We start from the raw sequence: 19,341 nt of genomic DNA on the forward strand, positions 1-19,341 counted from the left end.
GTCTAGGTGCAGTTACCGTGTGATATTGAGTGCACAGAGGATGTGGAGACAGATGAATAGGAGGGAGCAGATTATGATTAACATTTAGAAGGAGGGAACAGGGGAGAGTTAGGTGAGTGAGTTGAGGTGATAGACCGGTCTAAAGAGATGTGTTTTTAAAGCAAGCCTAAAAAGATGAGGGCTAGATATTAGTCAGATCGTTTGGGGTAATGCATTCCAGTAGACTGGCGCAGCACGAGAGAAGCCTTGGAGATGGAGGTGCGAGGTTCAGATTATGGAGGATGTTAGTCTTAGGTTATTCCCTCTAGCTTTTGATATTGTCATTGTTCTCGCTTCTTTGGTACAGTCCCAAGTGTCTACCACAGAGCCATCATCTGAACATCATCCAGACTGTGTGGGATTACATGAAAATTTGTGCAAATCCCACATCCACATAAGATCTGTGGCTAGTTCTACAAGATGTGTGTAACACCCTGACTGCTGAGTTTCTTCAAAAACTGTGTGCATGCGTACCTACAAAAATTGATGCTTTGATGCTGTTTTGAAGGCAAAGTGGAGTCAAACCAAATATCGATTTTGTTCATTCACTTTGCATTTGTTAATTGATAAAAATAAACTATTAACACGTCTATTATTCTTACTTTGCAGCATTTTTCCCACATCTGCCTAATACTTTTGCACAGTACTGCATGTCTAATACAGAATTCTGATAATATTTTGAATAAGAATAATTTGTACAATCTTTTTCCAGTTTTGAAAAAAATCATGGAAGCATTGCATTTTTTTTTTACAGACAGTTGAAAAAGTGTTCTATTTTTATGGACTGTTCTGGAATTTCTGGACAGTAAGCAATAATGGGACCATAGCACAAAAAAACTGGGTTTGAGTAGAAAATGAAAAATGTCTTTCTGATTGTGGAGCTAAGCAGACACCTGTACAGACAAATAAATGAGCAACACTGCATTGTAGCTTCTTAGTATCTCAGACATCACTATGTATATTTAAAAGTATTAAATAGGTGAATATAATTAAAGGGTTTGTCCACTACTAGGAAAACCCCTTAGCACCGATAAAATAAAAACACATACTCTCTTCCCGTGCTGGCGCCGTTCCAACGATGTCAGCACTCGCGTTCCTGGGGCTCTCGTGCAATTGTTATGACACATGAGCCCTGCGCCCAATCAGCACTGGCGTCACTGTTCCCACCTTCGGACGTATATATAATCAACAGGAGTAGAAAGAGCAGCCGTAGCCCTGGCTTCCTGTTAATGCTTGATTTGTCGAAAGGCGGGGACAGTGAAGCCGGCGCTGATTGGGCACAGGGCTCTTGTGTCATAACAACCGCACGAGAACCCCGGGAACGCGAGTGCTGACACCGCTGGAATGGCGCCGGCACGGAAGGTGGGTATAAGTGTTTTTTTTTTATCGGCGCCAAACATTCAAATTGATAAAGGGTTGTCCTAGCAGTGGATAACCCCTTTATTTTTTTTTCTATCTGATACAAGAATATAGATTTTTGTTACCTTCGCCACAAGCAATATCTTGAGAGATAAAAGGGACACCAAAACTCTTTAAACCCCACATCTTTGCTCTTGATTTTGGCCAGGAGGATGACACCTTGTATGTACTGACATGGTTAAGATTATCTGCATTAACTGTTGTAACCAGCAAGTGTATTGCGCCTGTTAAAGTAATAGTAACCTGGAAAATGTCTGCATCACTGTATGTGAAGAAGGGTAAAGTTGAACACTTTGAATTACATTGGTCTACAGTTGTCTTCTTTTCTAGGAGAACGCTACACACTATAATAGAGCATGTATGATCAATCCCCTTCATCCAGGAATAGGATGAAGAGAAATCCTGCACCAAAATCTGCATTATATTTTAGCAGAGCTCAATGAACAAAACACATTATAATTTTTCAAAATTATAGATTTTATTTCAAGGCGTCTGAAGGTGGTCTTTGGCTTGTGCAAAATAACAAACTTGTCAAAAATGTATCTGTGAACTAAGGTCAATATATGGCCCATGATGTCATCAGATGAGCATCAGCCAGGAGGGGAAAGGTTGTTCAAAGCTGCTGCACAAGCTGGAAATTCATTTTCTTAACCCAATACATTTACAATACCTTTTTAAAATGCAATCAAATGGATCTTTGACATACAGTCTTCGTTATCTCTTCTGCACATATTAAAAAAAATGATATATATTTACTTCTGACATTGGCATGCTGACATTGGAAAACACCAGTTGTTCACAGTGCAGAAATCTGCAGCAGGCAAGCTGAATAGCAAAGAGATTGAGTGTCCTCCTCCTAATTAACAGGCAACTTTCGAACTTCTAGCATTAGTACTACTTAGTGGCCACATTTAAGGTTCTTCTTTCTTCTGCTCACATTGTGCCTAAAAGGAAAATTGTATCAAAATTTACACAATTACTTTGCATCTCAGAACTGAATAATACATTTCACTGCATTTTACAGGGTAGTAATCGATGTATATGAACAGCATGGTGGCACTGTTGCCTTGCAGCGCTAGTGTCTTTTGTTCATATTTGACCAAAATCAACATCTGCATGGAGTTTACATGGGTTGCTTGGGGTTCTTTTCATACACCAAAGCAAATAATTGACTAAGGGTACTGTACATTGCAAGGCGGCCTTTCTAGGTAATGGCATAGCATGAGTTGGCAGTAATGATGCCCTCAACAAATAGTGTCCACTAAAAGGGGTTGTCCGGTCAAAGCCGAAAAGTCTGCAGTGACTCTGTGTGACTGCAGACTTATAAATCCCCCCAGTGCAGGCACTGTGCACTGCGGGGATTCATCTGTTTCTGACCCAGGACCGGAGGGTATGTATGAGTTAAACATACCCCCGGCCAGTGGGAGCGGCCTTGCTCCATACAGTCATATTGAGCCGTGGCCGCGCCCCGTCTAGAGACGTGGCCGAACAGTGGGCGTGTCCAACTAGAGGGCGCGGCCTCGCTCCATACAAGTGTATGGAGAGCAAGGCTGCGCCCACTGGCCGGGAGTATGTATAACGCATACATACCCTTCGTTACCGAGTCTGAAACCGGTGAATCCCCACAGCGCACAGTGCTTCCGCTGGGGGGATTCATAAGTCTGCAATCACACAGACTGCCTGCAGACTTATTGGTTTTGACCGAACAACCCCTATGAAGCAAATATTGCCCCCTAAGTGATACTTCAGAAAGTATTATTGCTTTGTTATTGTAATGCCTATAGTGTCTCCTGCAAAGGTAATAATGACACCGTTATGCCACCCCATACAAAAAAAATAAATAAAAGTTTATACTCTCCTAATACGGGTGAGTGAGTCCTCTCATCCCCTATACACATAAAGCAGGTCACCACATGCGGAGCAACAAAGTGACGTCATTGCGCTTGCGTTGCCTGTGTGGGGTCGCAACAGATTAGAGCATGAAGGGAGAGATAGCCCATGGTCCCCTGCTCTACCACAGGATTCAACTATATCTGTGTGATGATGATTCCAATACGAGTGGCCGAGCTCCGGGTCACCCAGCCAAAATTTTGGAATATGTGCATTACACCGGATCTTTATCGCTAATAACACCACTTCTTTGGGGTGTAAAATTTAAAAAAAGGGAAGTGCTACCTTTTCTTACTTTTGAAATATTGCACTCCTAGGGATTTTGCACCCAGGAAAGCGTGTCTGTGGTCAGCCCTACACTACTGATTTCAGGTACAGATTTCCAGTTATTTAAAAAAAATAACTATTTTATATAACAAGTATTATCTACCTTTACACTTTTGGTGTATATGGACAAAATAAGATAAAAATGATCATTTTGTCTTTCTGTGATGAAACTTGGATCATTGGATCACTGGCGGGAAACAGACAGGAAGGGCCCCTGTGCAAGAACAGGAAGGGCCCTTTGCAGTCCAATAGCTCATCATAATGCACAATTCCACCTGCTTCGGAGGTGGTAGTGGCCCCTTACCTCTTGGGCCCCTGTGCGCCTGCACAGGTTGCACCAATGATATGTTCACCCCTGCATTGGATCATATCATCATCATAGTCCTGTTTAAGGTGGTCAGAGGCACAGAAGCAACTGCATATTTTGTAACTGAAACTGACCATATCACTTACATGATGGAAGATCGGGTCACTCACATTACACAGCGTTGCTTTTCTCAGCCACTGGCACGGGCTTCTCAGCTGTGGTCTCAGTTGGCTACAGTGCAGAGATAAGACAAATTATATTCACATCAGCATTAAACACATCATTAACTACTATGGTAATAGGATAGCAAGCTCACAGCATAACATACAGTATATCTTTAGTGTAGACCAGAGAAATTATACCTTGGCCTCCTTAGTTCCCTGTATTAGAGCACTCCCTTGGTTGGGACGACGCCGGTAGTTGTATGGTCTTCGGAAACCACGTCGGTTTTGTTGATCTGGAGCCCCTGTCTCATATTGGTTTTCCTTGTTCTCATTTTCTCCAGGAGGTGGAAGAGTTCTGGACTGAGTCATAGGTCTGTGGGAAAATATATTTATAGATGTTGAAATGTAGTAACAGCTCCAATGTGTTGTTCTACCATAAAAGCCTTCTATGATAATGAACCCAGCCTGGTGAAGAGCTGATATTAATGTGTTTAACGTCTAAAAAAAAACATGGTTTTCGCCTGGGGAAATTAAAGCCAGTTGTACATGTATTACATGACGACCATTGAAATGAATGGCCATCCATGAAATACATGGAGAAACCATGTCCACCTGAGGGAGGACCCACTATACAATGTCATAGTGCCAAAGTAGAGCATTTGGACAGTGGTTGCCCTTAAGAGACAAAACCAACAACACAGCATCTACAAACTAGAAGGCCTTTTTAGAAGGGCCAATGATTGGGTACACAAACATTCATTTCTGACTATTGGTCTAAACAGATGCTCTGAGAACATATTTTATGAAGATATTAAAATCATTGTCAACAGCACTTTACCCTTGTAATCAGAAATGTGCCATTAACAACAGCAAAGCTGCATGCAAATGGATAATTGCATCTGCCCTTCGGCCTGGTATACGGTACCACAATTTTTTTTCTGCTGTATGAAATAGTGCAGTCTTTTGCTTTATGCCATACAGCAACATGCAGTATAAAGAAAATAAACATGGCAAACAGTATTTGTTTATTCTAAGATGAGATGGTAGCCTATGGGGTCCTACACAGTGGAATCTGCTCAAAATGCAGTCCAGGTTTTTTTTTTCCCATCTCTGCACCCCCATTTGTCTATAGTATACGTACTTTCCTGCCATTCTGCCTTCTCTTTAGGTTCCACCCAAATTTGTAGGTTTCAACCTACACTTGATTTTTCTATCCTCAGCAATAAATCTCATGATGCATCAGGACAGTATCACATGGGCATCTAGTGTCAGTACCATCTGTGATTATCATCTCCTTCATATTCGCTTAAAGCACCATTCCGGCATTTTTTTTTTTATTTCTCCACCGGCGTGGTATCACTAATGCATGTTCAGCCCATACTAAAATATTTACCAGCTGTCTTCTTCCGTTCTCAGCACCGCTCTGGTCGTCTTCTGCCATTTGTGACCTTCCGGATCGCTCCAATGTCCCTTCTCAATGTAAGTTTATGAGAGCAAGAACGAGACTCTCATAGACTTACATGGAGAGGTTGTGACCGTTCCTCCTGACTTCTGGAGCTGCGATCACAAGATTGCAGAGTGGGACCAGAGCGGCGCTGGGAAGAGCAGAAGACAGTGGCTGCTAAGTATTTTACTAAGGGCAGGAAACAGCCATTAGTAATACCACTCTGGCAGTGAAATAAAAAAGAAAAAACGCAGGAGTGGTGCTTTCAATAAGGTGATATAAGTATGCAGTGAGGGAGGCTGAACTGTTACAGAGTTACACACATTCATCCAGTTCAACCTTTCTAGGTCAATAATACATTTATCGCTAGATTATAATATCCCTCAATGCCATTTGTTATGAGGAAAGCATCCAGCCCTTTTTTAAATGCTGATATATTATCTGCCATTACTACTTCCTGTGGTCGGGCGTTCTGTAGTCTGACGGCTCGAACTGTAAAGATAAAGAACCTTTTCTTATTTAGCTGTCTAAATCGCCTTTCCTCTACACATAATGAATGACCCCTGGTCTTTTGGAAGGTCTTTGGAAGGAATAAATCATGTACCAGTCCTTTTTATTGTCCACACATTTATTAATAAATGGAAATTAGATCACCTCTGAGGAACCTTTTTGCAACCTGGACCGGCCTAATTTTTGTAACCTATCATTATAAGAAAGATATCCGATATAGTTTAATAAATCTAGTTACCGCCTTTGTACCCTTTCTAGCTTTCCAATATCCTTTTCAGAATGTGGAGCCCAAAACTAGATCCCATATTCAAGATCTGGCCTTATAAGGGCTTTATAGAGGGGTAATATTACAATGGCATCCCGGGTTGTTATCTATTTCTATGCATCGTAATCGTAAACTCTTCTTTGCAACAGTAGCGGCTGTTTGACACAGAGTACTGCTGCTTATCTTACTTGTAACTAGAATACATAATCCTTAACTTATTTAGTTATCACTAGTTTACGTACATGTAGTGTAAATACAGGACAAGGTAATTTTGGTAATATTATACAATCAAGCTTAGCTTTTATTGCCTTGGACAGTTATGTGTGATCATCAAAAACAGATATTATACCTATAATCCCATCCACAATGTTGTTAATAAAGAAATTTATTTAGACATTTAATAGAGATTTACATAGGATCTGTCTAATCATCATCTGTAACTAGGATAGGAGTTTCTATCTCCCATCGCAGACTGAGATAGTGTCTCACTTGAGAGAACATAAAGGCATATCAATCCTAGGGGATCACTTGACACAACTGAATGCAAGGAATACATGAATTTTCAGATGCAAAGGAATACCAAACTAAGGTAATAGTGTCCAAATTACAGAATGTACTAAAAAAAAAAATCACTAAAAAGATATTTTAAAGGTATCCATCACATGTATAGGAAAGGCTGAAAGCAGCCTTAGCCAGACTTAATAGACCTGTGAATTTTCATCAGGTTTTTGGCATAAAAAAGTTGCAAATTATGGCACACGGAGAGAAAAGTGTGAAGGGGTATGTTCAGCAACTTTCTCATTTTCTAAATACAGAATTTTTTTAATGCACATTATTTCATTTTCTTCAGCCCAAAATGCACCAGAGGCTTGCACAATTGAATTAATTTGGTGCAATTAACTCCAATAAACTTTTGGATTAGAAAATCTGCCCCAATTATTCTGTAGAGAATTCTGTATATAATTTGCTGAATTGTCAGAATATAGTCTGATGGAAATATTATACCACATTATTCAATATTCAGTAATTAGTATTTGGAAGAGAATTACAATAATAATGAGCTAATGTTATTTGAACACCAGACACTTTCATAGAAAATAAATGACTATAATAATAATTAGATAGATAATAAAAATACAGATTAATACTTTGAAGGACCTACCTACGATACCTTGCTCTGTAGTTGGTTGGCTGGCGAAGTGGTTGCTGGGTTGGGCTTGCTTCAAGGACACTGTCTTTGATCTCACCGTCACCTCCCTGTAGTATGGTAAAGGACCATCTTAATTATCAGGTCTAAACATTTGTACAGTGTTGTGTTATGTAAGAAGGAAATATAATTATGATTTAATTAATACAACGTTGTAGTATCCAAACATCAGGAGCTCAGATTTCATTTTCCAAACTATATTGGAAAAATGAAACAACTGGTTTTTCTAAGAGTGAGAGCTGAATCAAGATTAATCGATGATGGCACTGTTAATGGGTAGGAGGCACTAATTTTTTTCTTTGGAACCTCTTGATCCAGCTGTGCACAAATGTAAGATTTTGTCACCACTTGCCCCAATTCGTCTGCAATGTCATATTTATTATGAAGCCTACTGTGTTCTGTTGGGTGAAACAAGGGTTGTAAATGCTGCTATTGTTAAAGGGGTTTTCCCATGAACAGAGTTAATTTTAAAGTTGATTTTAATCAATACATCTTATAATAATAATAATTTCCACAATTGGATGTGATTAAATAAAATGTTCCTGTGCTGAGATAATCTTATACATGTGCCCCTGCTGTGTACTGTGTAATGGCTGTGTCTGACCCTACAGGAACATGGTCTGATCATACCACATCTCCTGGGCAGGGGAGGAAGCAAAAGAGTATACAGACATTTCAGCAGGGGATCACAGCTGATTCTTTTTGTGAGGTAAAACATTTCCCTGCCTGTTTTTAAAAAATGTTTTCCCTCAAAGAAAATTTATTTGCAATCATGTGCTGTAATGTCTGCATACTTTCTCCCCCCGCCCTGCCCAGGAGATGTGTTATGATCAGACCATGTTCCTGCACGGTCAGACACAGCCATTACACAGTACACAGCAGGGGCACATTTATAAGATTATCTCAGCACAGCAACATTTTATTTAAACACATCCAATTGTGGAAATTATTATTATTCCAAGATCTATTGATTAAGATAAACATTGTTCGTAGGACAACCCCTTTAATTATTTATTCAACCCAGACATAAGGGAAAACAAAGTTGTATAGCAGCTGCGTATCCCCTCTTTTTATGGTAATAAACAGGCATGGTCAGCCATCAGATTTAGTCTAGATGGAGTTTGGAATAATAAGAAGAAAAGCTTTCAATAAATGTCTCTTTGAAAATAGTTTTACGGTCTAGCATCAATATATTACTTGATACGGAAAAGCTCAAAAATTCTGCAAAGACCCAACTTGACATGCAAAGGTTTGAGTTGTCAGACATGAATACATATATAGAGAGATTATTCATATCCACAATTATTTCTAAATATGGCTATAGTATTAGATGGGCTTGACCATCAAGCACGTCCCCAGCCCTTTAAACATGACCAGTCATTGTGGCATGACCCTTAGACAAGTGTGCTTGTAATCTGAGTTGCTGAAGTTGACTGTGCTTTCACGCTCCTTTTTCTCTTATAATCCGGAGCATCTGTTTCTACTCCTCACACAGTCTGAGACAAATTTAGACTTTCAACAACAGCAGCTGCTGCGGTTAATTTTTTCATCTACTCGTTCATTTCCAGGAAGACGCGATTCACAGTCATTTAAAAGTTAAAGCTATGACATCTATATCAGCTCCATTGCTTTACCTGTTTTGTTTGTTAATTTAACTCAAATTATGTACAGTACAGACCAAAAGTTTGGACACACCTTCTCATTTAAAGATTTTTCTGTATTTTCATGACTATGGAAATTGTACATTCACACTGAAGGCATCAAAACTATGAATTAACACATGTGGAATTATATACTTAACAAAAAAGTGTGAAACCACTGAAAATATGTCTTATATTCTAGGTTCTTCAAAGTAGCCACCTTTTGTTTTGATGACTGCTTTGCACACTCTTGGCATTCACTTGATGAGCTTCAAGAGGTAGTCACCGGAAATGGTCTTCACTTCTCAGGTGTGCCCTGTCAGGTTTAATAAGTGGGATTTCTTGCCTTATAAATGGGGTTGGGACCATCAGTTGTGTTGTGCAGAAGTCTGGTGGATACACAGCTGAGAGTCCTACTGAATAGACTGTTAGATTTTGTATTAAGGCAAGAAAAAAGCAGCTAAGTAAAGAAAAACGAGTGGCCATCATTACCTTAAGAATTGAAGGTCAGTCAGTGCGAAAAATAGGGAAAACTTTGAAAGTGTTCCCAAGTGCAGTTGCCAAAACCAACAAGCGCTACAAAGAAACAGGCTGACATGAGGACTGCCCCAGGAAAGGAAGACCAAGAGTCACCTCTGCTTCTGAGGATAACTTTATCCAAGTCACCAGCCTCAGAAATCGCAGGTTAACAGCAGCTCAGATTAGAGACCAGGTCAATGCCACACAGAGTTCTAGCAGCAGACCCATCTCTACAACAACTGTTAAGAGGAGACTTTGTGCAGCAGGCCTTCATGGTAAAATAGCTGATAGGAAACCACTGCTAAGGACAGGCAACAAGCAGAAGAGACTTGTTTGGGCTAAAGAACACAAGGAATGGACATTAGACCAGTGGAAATCTGTGCTTTGGTCTGATGAGTCCAAATTTGAGATCTTTGGTTCCAACCACCATGTCTTTGTGCGACGCAGAAAAGGTGAACGGATGAACTCTACATGCCTGGTTCCCACCGTGAGGCATGGAGGAGGAGGTGTGATGGTGTGGGGGGGCTTTGCTGGTGACACTGTTGGGGATTTATTCAAAATTGAAGACATCCTGAACCAGCATGGCTACCACAGCATCTTGCAGCAGCATGCTATTCCATCCGGTTTGCGTTTAGTTGGACCATTATTTATTTTTCAACAGGATAATGACCCCCAACACACCTCCAGGCTGTGTAAGGGCTATTTGACCAAGAGGGAGAGTGATGGGGTGCTACGCCAGATGACCTGGCCTCCACAGTCACCAGACCTGAACCCAATCAAGATGGTTTGGGGTGAGCTGGACCGCAGAGTGAAGGCAAAAGGGCCAACAAGTGCTAAGCATCTCTGGGATCTCCTTCAAGATTGTTGGAAGACCATTTCTAGTGACTACCTCTTGAAGCTCATCAAGAGAATGCCAAGAGTGTGCAAAGCAGTCATCAAAGCAAAAGGTGGCTACTTTGAAGAACCTAGAATATAAGACATATTTTAAGTTGTTTCACACTTTTTTGTTAAGTATATAATTCCACATGTGTTAATTCATAGTTTTGATGCCTTCAGTGTGAATGTACAATTTTCATAGTCATGAAAATACAGAAAAATCTTTAAATGAGAAGGTGTGTCCAAACTTTTGGTCTGTACTGTATGTGTGGCAGCTCAGGTGTATCCCGTGGCCGAGAAAGAAAAGTTTGTCATTTAATTAAGTGGCTCAATTACTTGCGCAGGAGTCCCCTTGTGAGCAGTCAGCCATGAAAAAGAAAATATTGCAGAAATTTAGAGCCATGTTTAAAGGGTTTTTCCCACAAACAAAAGTTAATTTAAATAAATAGATCATGGAATAATAATAAGTTCCACAATTGGATGTGTATAAATAAAATGTTCCTGTGCAGAGATAATCTTATAGATGTGCCCCTGCTGTGTACTGTGTAATGGCTGTGTCTGACCGTGCAGGAACATGGTCTGATCATACCACAGCTCCTGGGCAGGGGAGGAAGGAAAAGAGTATACAGACATTACAGCAGGGGATCACAGCTGATTCTTTCTTTGAAGTAAAACCTTGTTTAAAAACAGACAAGGAAATGTTTTACCTCACAGAAAAAACAGCTGCGACCCCCTGCAGTAATGTCTACTGTATACTCTTTTGCTTCCTCCCCTGCACAGGAGATGTGGTAGGATCAGACCATGTCCCTGTACAGTCAGACACAGCCATTACACAGTACTCAGCAGGGACACATTTATAAGATTATCTCAGCACAGGAACATTTAATTTAAACACATCCAATTGTGGAAGCTATTATTATTCCAAGATCTATTGATTCAAATTAACTTTTATTTGTGGGAAAACCCATTCAAAGCCTCCTTCACATGTTCGTGTTTCCAGTATCTGTGATAGCTGTTTTTTTCTCATGGACACTACACGTACCCATTATAACCTATGCTGCTGTGCACATGTCCATGTTTTTACACAGACCGCGTGTCCATGCGAAACACACGGAGACATGTCCGTTTTTTACCAGCAACACGGATAACAAGGGCCAATACAAGTCTATGGATCCGTAAAAAACACATACAGCATCTGTGTGCCATCCGTGTGTAAGGCTGAGTTCACACGATGCGTTTTTCATGCGTTTCCGCGGCGTTTTTGCAGTTGCGTAAACGCCGCGGAAACGCATGAAAAACGCATGGTAGAAGGGCAGCAATGTTCCCCAATTGAAATCCGCATGTGCTGTGCCCATGATGCGGATTTTTCCGCAGCGTAAACGCTGCGGTCAAAAATCCGCAGCATGTCAATTAATTTTGCGGAAACGCTGCTCTTTTGCCGCCATTGACTTGCATTAGACCGCATGGAATCCGCATCACTGTATATGTTGATGCGCTTTTCATGCGGTCTAATGTGCGGATGGTACCCGGGTGTGGAGGAGAGGACTCTCATCCAGACCCAGGTACCATTAAAAAAAAAAAGAATAAAATAAAAAATATATATATTCTCACCTTCTGACGGCCCGCGCAGCGCTCCTGCTGGCTTCCCGGGCACTTCGCGGTTGAATGAAGGACCTTCGCTGACGTCAGAGTCATGTGACGCTGACGTCGGAAGGTCCTAAAGTCTTCACTGCCGGCAGCTGGGACCGAGCGAAGCAGGACACCGGGGGCCATCAGAGGGTAAAGTATATATTTATTTTTTATTTTTTTGACATTCAACACACTATATAAATCCATGCCGGTTGCATGGATTTATATAGTGTGAAGTTGACAAGCACTTTCCAAGTGATGCTAAAATCGCTTGGGAAGCGCTTGTCAACCCGCATGCGGAAATGAAAGTGAAGACCGCTTCATTTCCGCATGTCCCTGGCAGGAAACCGCATGTACAATCCGCATGCGTTTTTTCCTGCCAGAGAGATACAGAAACGCTCAGGAAAAAATCCTGAGCATTTCTGCATCTTGTGCACATACCCTAACATTGCAAAGTATAGGAGAAGTTTTGTAATTTATTTTGTTCTTTATCCATACCGGAAATACACGGATGACACACTGATGGTAAACATGGACACATGGATGACACACTAATGGTAAACATGGACACACGTATGACACATTTATGGTAAACATGGACACACGGATGACACACTGATGGTAAACATGGACACACGGATGACACACTGATGGTAAACACTGCTGACACGGGTATTGTTTTTTCACGTATGTGTTTTATACTGACCTGTCAAGAAGGCCTAATGAGGGGAACGGCATGTAAATATCTACAATATTGGACAACCCTATAGCTCCATGTGTTTTTTTGGTTTAGTCTTTTGGCTGTTACTACATAATCTGAACCACTTTGCAAATAGTGATCTGACAACTGGGATACAACTTCATTGCCATAGTCATTATTTCAGTATAGCGCATATTTGCAGAGCCCATGTGTGCATCATATATTAACAATTTGTATTGTAAAGTATTAATTCTAGACATAAGGTTTTGTTTCTGTATCCTTGTAAATAGGACATATTCACACACACTATTAAAAAGTATAAAACAAAAACACAACTATTGTCACCCATTACATACCTCCCTCGAAAGTCCTCTTCTGCGTCCGTAATAACCGCGGCGATATCTACGGCGATCAGCAGCATAACGACTACCCTGGACAGGAGCTCCTTTAGGGCCTGTTACATTAGCTGCTTCGGCGCCCTAAAAATATTAATTTTGAAAACACAATTAATTTTCTCTATCAGACACACTGCAGATTAATGATGTCATGAATCATGATAATACAGAACCGAAAAGGGGTGTTCTGGCCAAAAAGATGTATCACTTAGCCACTAGGCTATAAATGTCGGATAATGAGGGTCTGACCACTGGACCCCCATGGTCGCTTGTTCCCCTGTCTACCGTAGCTGCACCAGCGCAGCAAACAAGGGTTTAAAGGAGCTGTGCAAGCGCATAGAACAAACTGCAACAGCTGAACGGAGCAAATCAAGAAAAAAATAATTTTGAATAGTAACAAAAAGTTTTGTCTACTTCTTATATCTCAGATTATGTCACATGTCCTGTGAATATTACACACTTTAAAATAGAGAGCCAGACAGAGCGATTTACCTTTTCCCCAGCAACAACATCAAACTCCACCACCTCTCCATCCCCTACACTCCGCAGGTATTTGCGAGGATTATTTTTCTTGATTGCTGTCTGTGAAATAGAATACATGACATTTTAGAAAATGATATACTAAGACGTCATTCACGTGTCATATACATACTGATATATACAGTATATCAATCAGCTAGAGCAGTGCGGGGAGAAGCCGTCTGGCGGTGGCACAAAAATTGTCCAGTCTTTTCCTATGGTTCCCGGCCAGCTCTTCAAACTATGTTTTCTTTGAAATCCTGGAGTGTTTTAGAGAAAAACATACATGGCCGGTTTGGGCAGCATGAACCGACTGACAGGTTCCCTTTAACTTCATACAATCATGAGTCATTTGGGAGATAACCATAGCATGCTCGATTATGCTTTCTAGCTTGCAGTGTCGGCAGATGGAACATTTGATTTTAATTCCTTTAGGTGCCATTAACCTTAGATAGTTGTCGGCTGAAGGCCCATTCATCTGACACCTATGTCCTGTGGTTTCCCTATACATATAAACACTCAGCTCAGCCAATGCTTTATGTGTATGTCTATGTCTATTCCTAGCATCTTATCTAACGGAAGCAAAAAAAGAATCAGGTGTTTGGATTCAAATTGCTTGACCCTTATCACCCCCGACATCATATGTAGAGGGAGAGTTAGGAGACCCCATACACATTAGATGCTCTCATCTAAATCTAAACAGGTTTGATAAAAGTCTATCTAATGTATAGATAGGTATAATGTATTAGTAAAAACTGCATAATCAGTCAGAGGTAAACTTAAAGAGATTGTCCACTATGTTTTCATTGATGACTTATCTTTAGGATAGGTCACCAATGTCTGATCACCCAGCACACCCACCGATCAGCTGTTATCGATGGCGGCAGCTGCCGACAGGAAGTACTCACTTGCGGAGCTGGCCGTCTTCTGATGGTGGTCGCGGCCGGGTACTGCATATCCGCCTCCTGTTGATTTGAATAGGAGGTGGATGTGCAATACCAAAGCCCCGGCCACTACAAGTAGACAGCCAGCTCCGCAAGTGAGTATTTCCGGCCGACAGCTGCCACCTCCGACACCGATAACAACTGATCGGCCGATCAGACATTGATAACCTATCCTAAGGATTGGTCATCAATGAAAAAGTAGTGGACAACCTCTTTAAACTCAATCCTACAAACTCCCATGTCTTCCAATGGAGTGTACAAGCTGGTGGATGGCGCTAGACAATTGACTTCTGTATAATCTGGCCTTTAAAACCACTGTATAGTAGAATAATTCTTCATACAATTCATATGTATAATTTATCTTCACGAACAATGTAGTATGAAGACAAGTAGTTTTAAATAAGATGAGCATCATTACAAGGGAAGCTGCTTCATCATAAAACTCAGACTATAAAGTTCACCTCATCAGCGCTTTTGCTGTGCTAGGCACCAGGCAGTATGTGAAGGGAACAGGTGCCGCTACATAGGACGGCAGGAATAACAGGCTCTGTGCCATCTAATGGAATGAAACACTACTTGAAAGTTGGAGCCCCTCCAGTCACACAGACTGCTCATTACCAAGGTAAGCAAAGTGTGTCGTCATACAAATAAATGGCATTGTCATTCCACTTGTCCACAGTATCTTGCTCTGATGCTGAATTGTCTGGGGTCTTTCTGGCCATGAAACATGAGTTTACTACTATTCAGTCAAGTTTGTCCCATTGATTCCTCCAATTGACCCTTCACTCCTCTCTCAGTGTTAGTGACTTTCTCAAGTTACATTTTGACAGACCTGGCAGCGGATGGTGTTCTATTTTAACTCATCAGCACTAAACGCCTATCCAGAAAGGATGAAGTCAGCGACACATCAATCATTACTCTAACCATAAAACATTCTGGTGATTTGTAGATAAAGTTACGAAAAAACAATATAGTACCAATATAATAAGATTTAGGGCTCGCTCACACGAGCGCATAGATCAGACAAGTACAGTCCGATTAAAAATGCACTCGGACCAATGTTATACTATGGCGCAGTGCAGATAAACAATTATTTTCTCATGTCGATTTGGATCGCACGCACCTATACACCGTAAGTCTATAGTTGTGTGCGAAACTTGGTACTGCACTCGGATGTCATCCAAGTGCAGTCTGATTACTGTGGACCCAGGCAATGGAGAAATTAAGTTCTCAGTCTTCCCCTGCTGCGATTCTCTAATGCGAGAGAATCAGATCACACTAAGGTGACACTAAACTCTAACAGAGTTTGATCCGAGTGTCATTAGCTGAATCAGCCCGATTCTCTTGCACGAGAGAACATACCCTCGTGTGACCCCAGCCTTAGGCAAATAAAAAGTGATGAACAAAAAAAAAAAAAAATAATTATATATATATATATATTTTTAAGGCCAGGGTCATTTGAGTACATGAAAAATCGTACAATTTTCATCCAGAAAAAATTGATGATTTTCATCCCTATTGCAGCCATCAGTTTGTCCATTTTTTACTCCTATATGACATCCTCCATATGGCATGCGTTTTTATACATCAGCAGTTGAAAAAATTTACAAGACCAAATACAGTTTCCTATGTTACTAATCGTAATGTATCCAGAAATAATATGAATGATCCGTATGTGATCCGTTTTGTTGCACACACTTATACTTGTAAAGGCGAGTCTCATCCAAAATAAGGAAGTGACCGGTTCATGCTGCGATTTTTTTTTTCATACGGTCACCTGGTCTGTTTTTTTAAAAAAACTGTCATCTCAACAGCCCTATAGAATAACATTTGTCCATGCGAGATCCGATTTTAACAGGGACAGAACACGTCAATCTGAACGAGCGCTTACAGGGAACAGACACTGCTGTAAATCACTTTCCTAAGGCTATGTGCCCACGATGCAGAAATGAAGCAGAAATTTTTTTGCAGCATTTCTGCATCTCCCTGGCAGAAAAAACGCATGCAGATTGTGCATGCGTTTTTCCTGCAGAATACATGCGGATTCACATGCGTACCCACATGCGTTAATGCATGTGTTTCCGCATGCGGACTGACAAGCACTTTCCAGGCGATAGCATCACTTGGAAAGTGCTTGACAACTAGGTCACACTGTATAAATCCATGCAAACGGCATGGATTTATATAGTGTGACCGTAAAAATTAAAAAAATAAAGCTATACTTACCCCCGATGCCCCGCCGCTTGTACCCGCTTGAACAAATGTACAGACACGGATTCTATGCGTCTCAATGCAAGTCAATGGCGGCGCTTCCGCAAAATTAATGAACATGCTACGGATTTATGAGCACTGCAGAAATGCTGCGGAAAAATCCGCAGCATGTGCATTGACATTGCGGAATGCCATTGGGGACCATGGGGTGCGGATTACCATGCGTTTTTGATGCGTTTCCGCTGCGGAAACGCATGAAAAACGCATCGTGTGCACGCAGCCTAAATACTGATTGCTGGAAGTGCTTATGGCTTCCTTTAACTTTTCATAAGACCTCTGCCATACCCTCACATTATTACAAAGGATTACATTACATCTCACCTGGTGGACAAAGACATCTTCTTTGGTGTCATTTCTAGAAAGATAATAACATTAGAAAAATCTTACACAGTTGTATTGAGAAATATAGAGATGAAATTGTAAGATGATGGGCAGTGGAATAACTTGAAGCTTGTGGGCCACAGTGCAAAATCTCCAACAGGGCACAACTAAACTGGACTAACTAAAATGTTAGTATTGTCATTTGAGCCACTGGAACCATCCCACACCCCACCTCCCTATTTAACTCCAGGTCCTATACTAATTAAAAGTTAATTTGTATTGCCTGTTAGGGTTACTTGCTATGGTTCTTCCCTTTGTATTTGATTTATGTATATATCCCTCCCAGGTCATTTGTACCCCATTGGTATTTCCATGATCAGACTGGGAATTGAGGCTGTAATATGGATGAGAAAATACTGCTACAATTCGGTCATGTGAACATTTCGTACCCCGGTTTTAGGCTTCATTTATGCTGTGCCATTTGCATTGAGGCTATAGAGAGACACATGAACTCCCTGCCGCTGTGTGCTACAGAGCCATAGGTATTCCATGTGTGGCCATATGGGGCTCTGGGTGGTGTCCAAAACATGTCACCATTCGGGAATCAGAAAGAATACATAACACTGTATACCTCTTCATGAAACCAAAGTCATAGAAAGGTATAGTAGAACTAAATAGACGTCTAGCCATAGAGGTTGTATGAGGCTGTAAAGCTCTCATGTGCACTAGAAAAATGGGGCAGCCAGGGATAGCAGAGTGCTACACCCTCCTATCTTTAGCTCTTGTATTGAGAATGAATGGAGCAGAGGTGCACATGCTTGACCTTCACTCCATTCAGGTGGGACCCCTGTTCTCAGGATCATTAGGGGTCCTAGCGGTCAGACCCCCAGCGATCAAAAAAACCTTTAAGTGTGTATATTAATCCAAGGTATAGTCAAATATAATTCAGTTTTGTTTGAAAACTTACCGATTTATGAATCCATAGCCATTTCTTACATTGAACCATTTAACCGTCCCTTGGACTTTCGTTGCTGTAAAAAAGTGTGTGATTTCAAAACTCATGGTACCATAGTATTTCCAAATCTAAAAATATATTTATACCTTAAGCTCAGAACTCTGTATGGTGGATATTTGCACAGTTAAAATATTAGTACATTAGTACATATAGTAAAGCTGATTGATAGGGTATTATATGAATGTGCAAATATTTTCTAACAATTATAGGAAAGCTGTATAATAATGTAACATAAGACTGATGGTAATATAATAGAAGATGGTCTTCACTTCTCATTCATGACTATGTCACATATGAAATATTATCAGGGAGTAGATGAACAGATGGGATTCATCCACATCAGAAATAGCCCATGACAGGAACATTAGGTAATTAATTCACAATAGGGAGAGAACAAACTGGAATATCAACATGTTGTAGTGCGGTGCGAGTTCACACAACTGCAGAATTAGTTCACAATACTCACCTAACACTTTCCTCTCCACTTCTCCTGCACCAGGGGCAGCCGCACTTGGTTCAGTCCCTGGAGTTTTGGGCTTTGGTTCTTCAGCTGTTCCTTCGCTCATGACTGTGAATCCTTATTGTTCTGTTCCCTGCTAAATGGTATTGGGAGAGGAGGGAAGGAGAGGCAGGGAGGATTGCAGATGGTAGTTCGAGGGATCTCTTTCCTCGATCGGTCTTGTTCTCTTTCTGTCACTGATCTTACTGACCTAAAAATGGCCCTTCAGTGTTTTTTATATGGTGGGGAATGTCCACCCATCGTCATCTCTCCTTTCTTAAAGAGACATGCCATGTGATTACTCATCGGCAGTATGAGTAGGATGATTTATTTCGGTCTTATGTTGCACCACAGCAATTTTCTATGTCACTTTGGAATTAGCCACCATGCCAGATAAAAAAAAAAGTTAGCTGCCATCTTCTGTTTTGTAAGATGAATCAT

General features: G+C 40.9%; 1 protein-coding gene across 2 annotated transcripts; it reads right to left on the reverse strand.

The window, feature by feature from the left end:
- Nucleotides 1-1,911: 1,911 nt before the first annotated feature.
- On the reverse strand, nt 1,912-19,132 carry YBX3 (Y-box binding protein 3). 2 transcript variants are annotated; one of them, XM_073685391.1, is made up of 9 exons: nt 18,868-19,132; nt 18,354-18,417; nt 17,387-17,420; nt 13,824-13,913; nt 13,293-13,415; nt 7,528-7,622; nt 4,345-4,519; nt 4,153-4,213; nt 1,912-2,402 (listed from the first exon to the last, which is right to left on the reverse strand). In XM_073685391.1, exons 1-8 carry the CDS (start codon nt 18,965-18,967, stop codon nt 4,154-4,156), a joined length of 741 nt encoding a protein of 246 aa, XP_073541492.1. In that variant the 5' UTR covers nt 18,968-19,132; the 3' UTR covers nt 1,912-2,402; nt 4,153. The 2 variants fall into 2 exon arrangements, with proteins under 2 accessions (XP_073541492.1, XP_073541491.1); XM_073685390.1 differs by having other exon boundaries at nt 4,129-4,213.
- Between the last annotated feature and the right edge of the window lie 209 nt (nt 19,133-19,341).

The sequence above is a fragment of the Phyllobates terribilis genome, unplaced genomic scaffold (assembly GCF_046119375.1).
Source record: "Phyllobates terribilis strain yellow unplaced genomic scaffold, ASM4611937v1 Scaffold_5__5_contigs__length_657084704, whole genome shotgun sequence".
NCBI classification, from domain to species: Eukaryota; Metazoa; Chordata; class Amphibia; order Anura; family Dendrobatidae; genus Phyllobates; species Phyllobates terribilis.

Coding starts and splice junctions, on each gene's coding strand:
- YBX3 (XM_073685391.1), bottom strand. CDS start 18,967: ATGAGCGAAGGAACAGCTGAAGAACCAAAGCCCAAAACTCCAGGGACT. Junction 18,418..18,867: donor AGTGGAGAGGAAAGTGTTAG/GTGAGTATTGTG, acceptor ACTTTTTTACAG/CAACGAAAGTCCAAGGGACG. Junction 13,914..17,386: donor AAGATGTCTTTGTCCACCAG/GTGAGATGTAAT, acceptor TCTATTTCACAG/ACAGCAATCAAGAAAAATAA.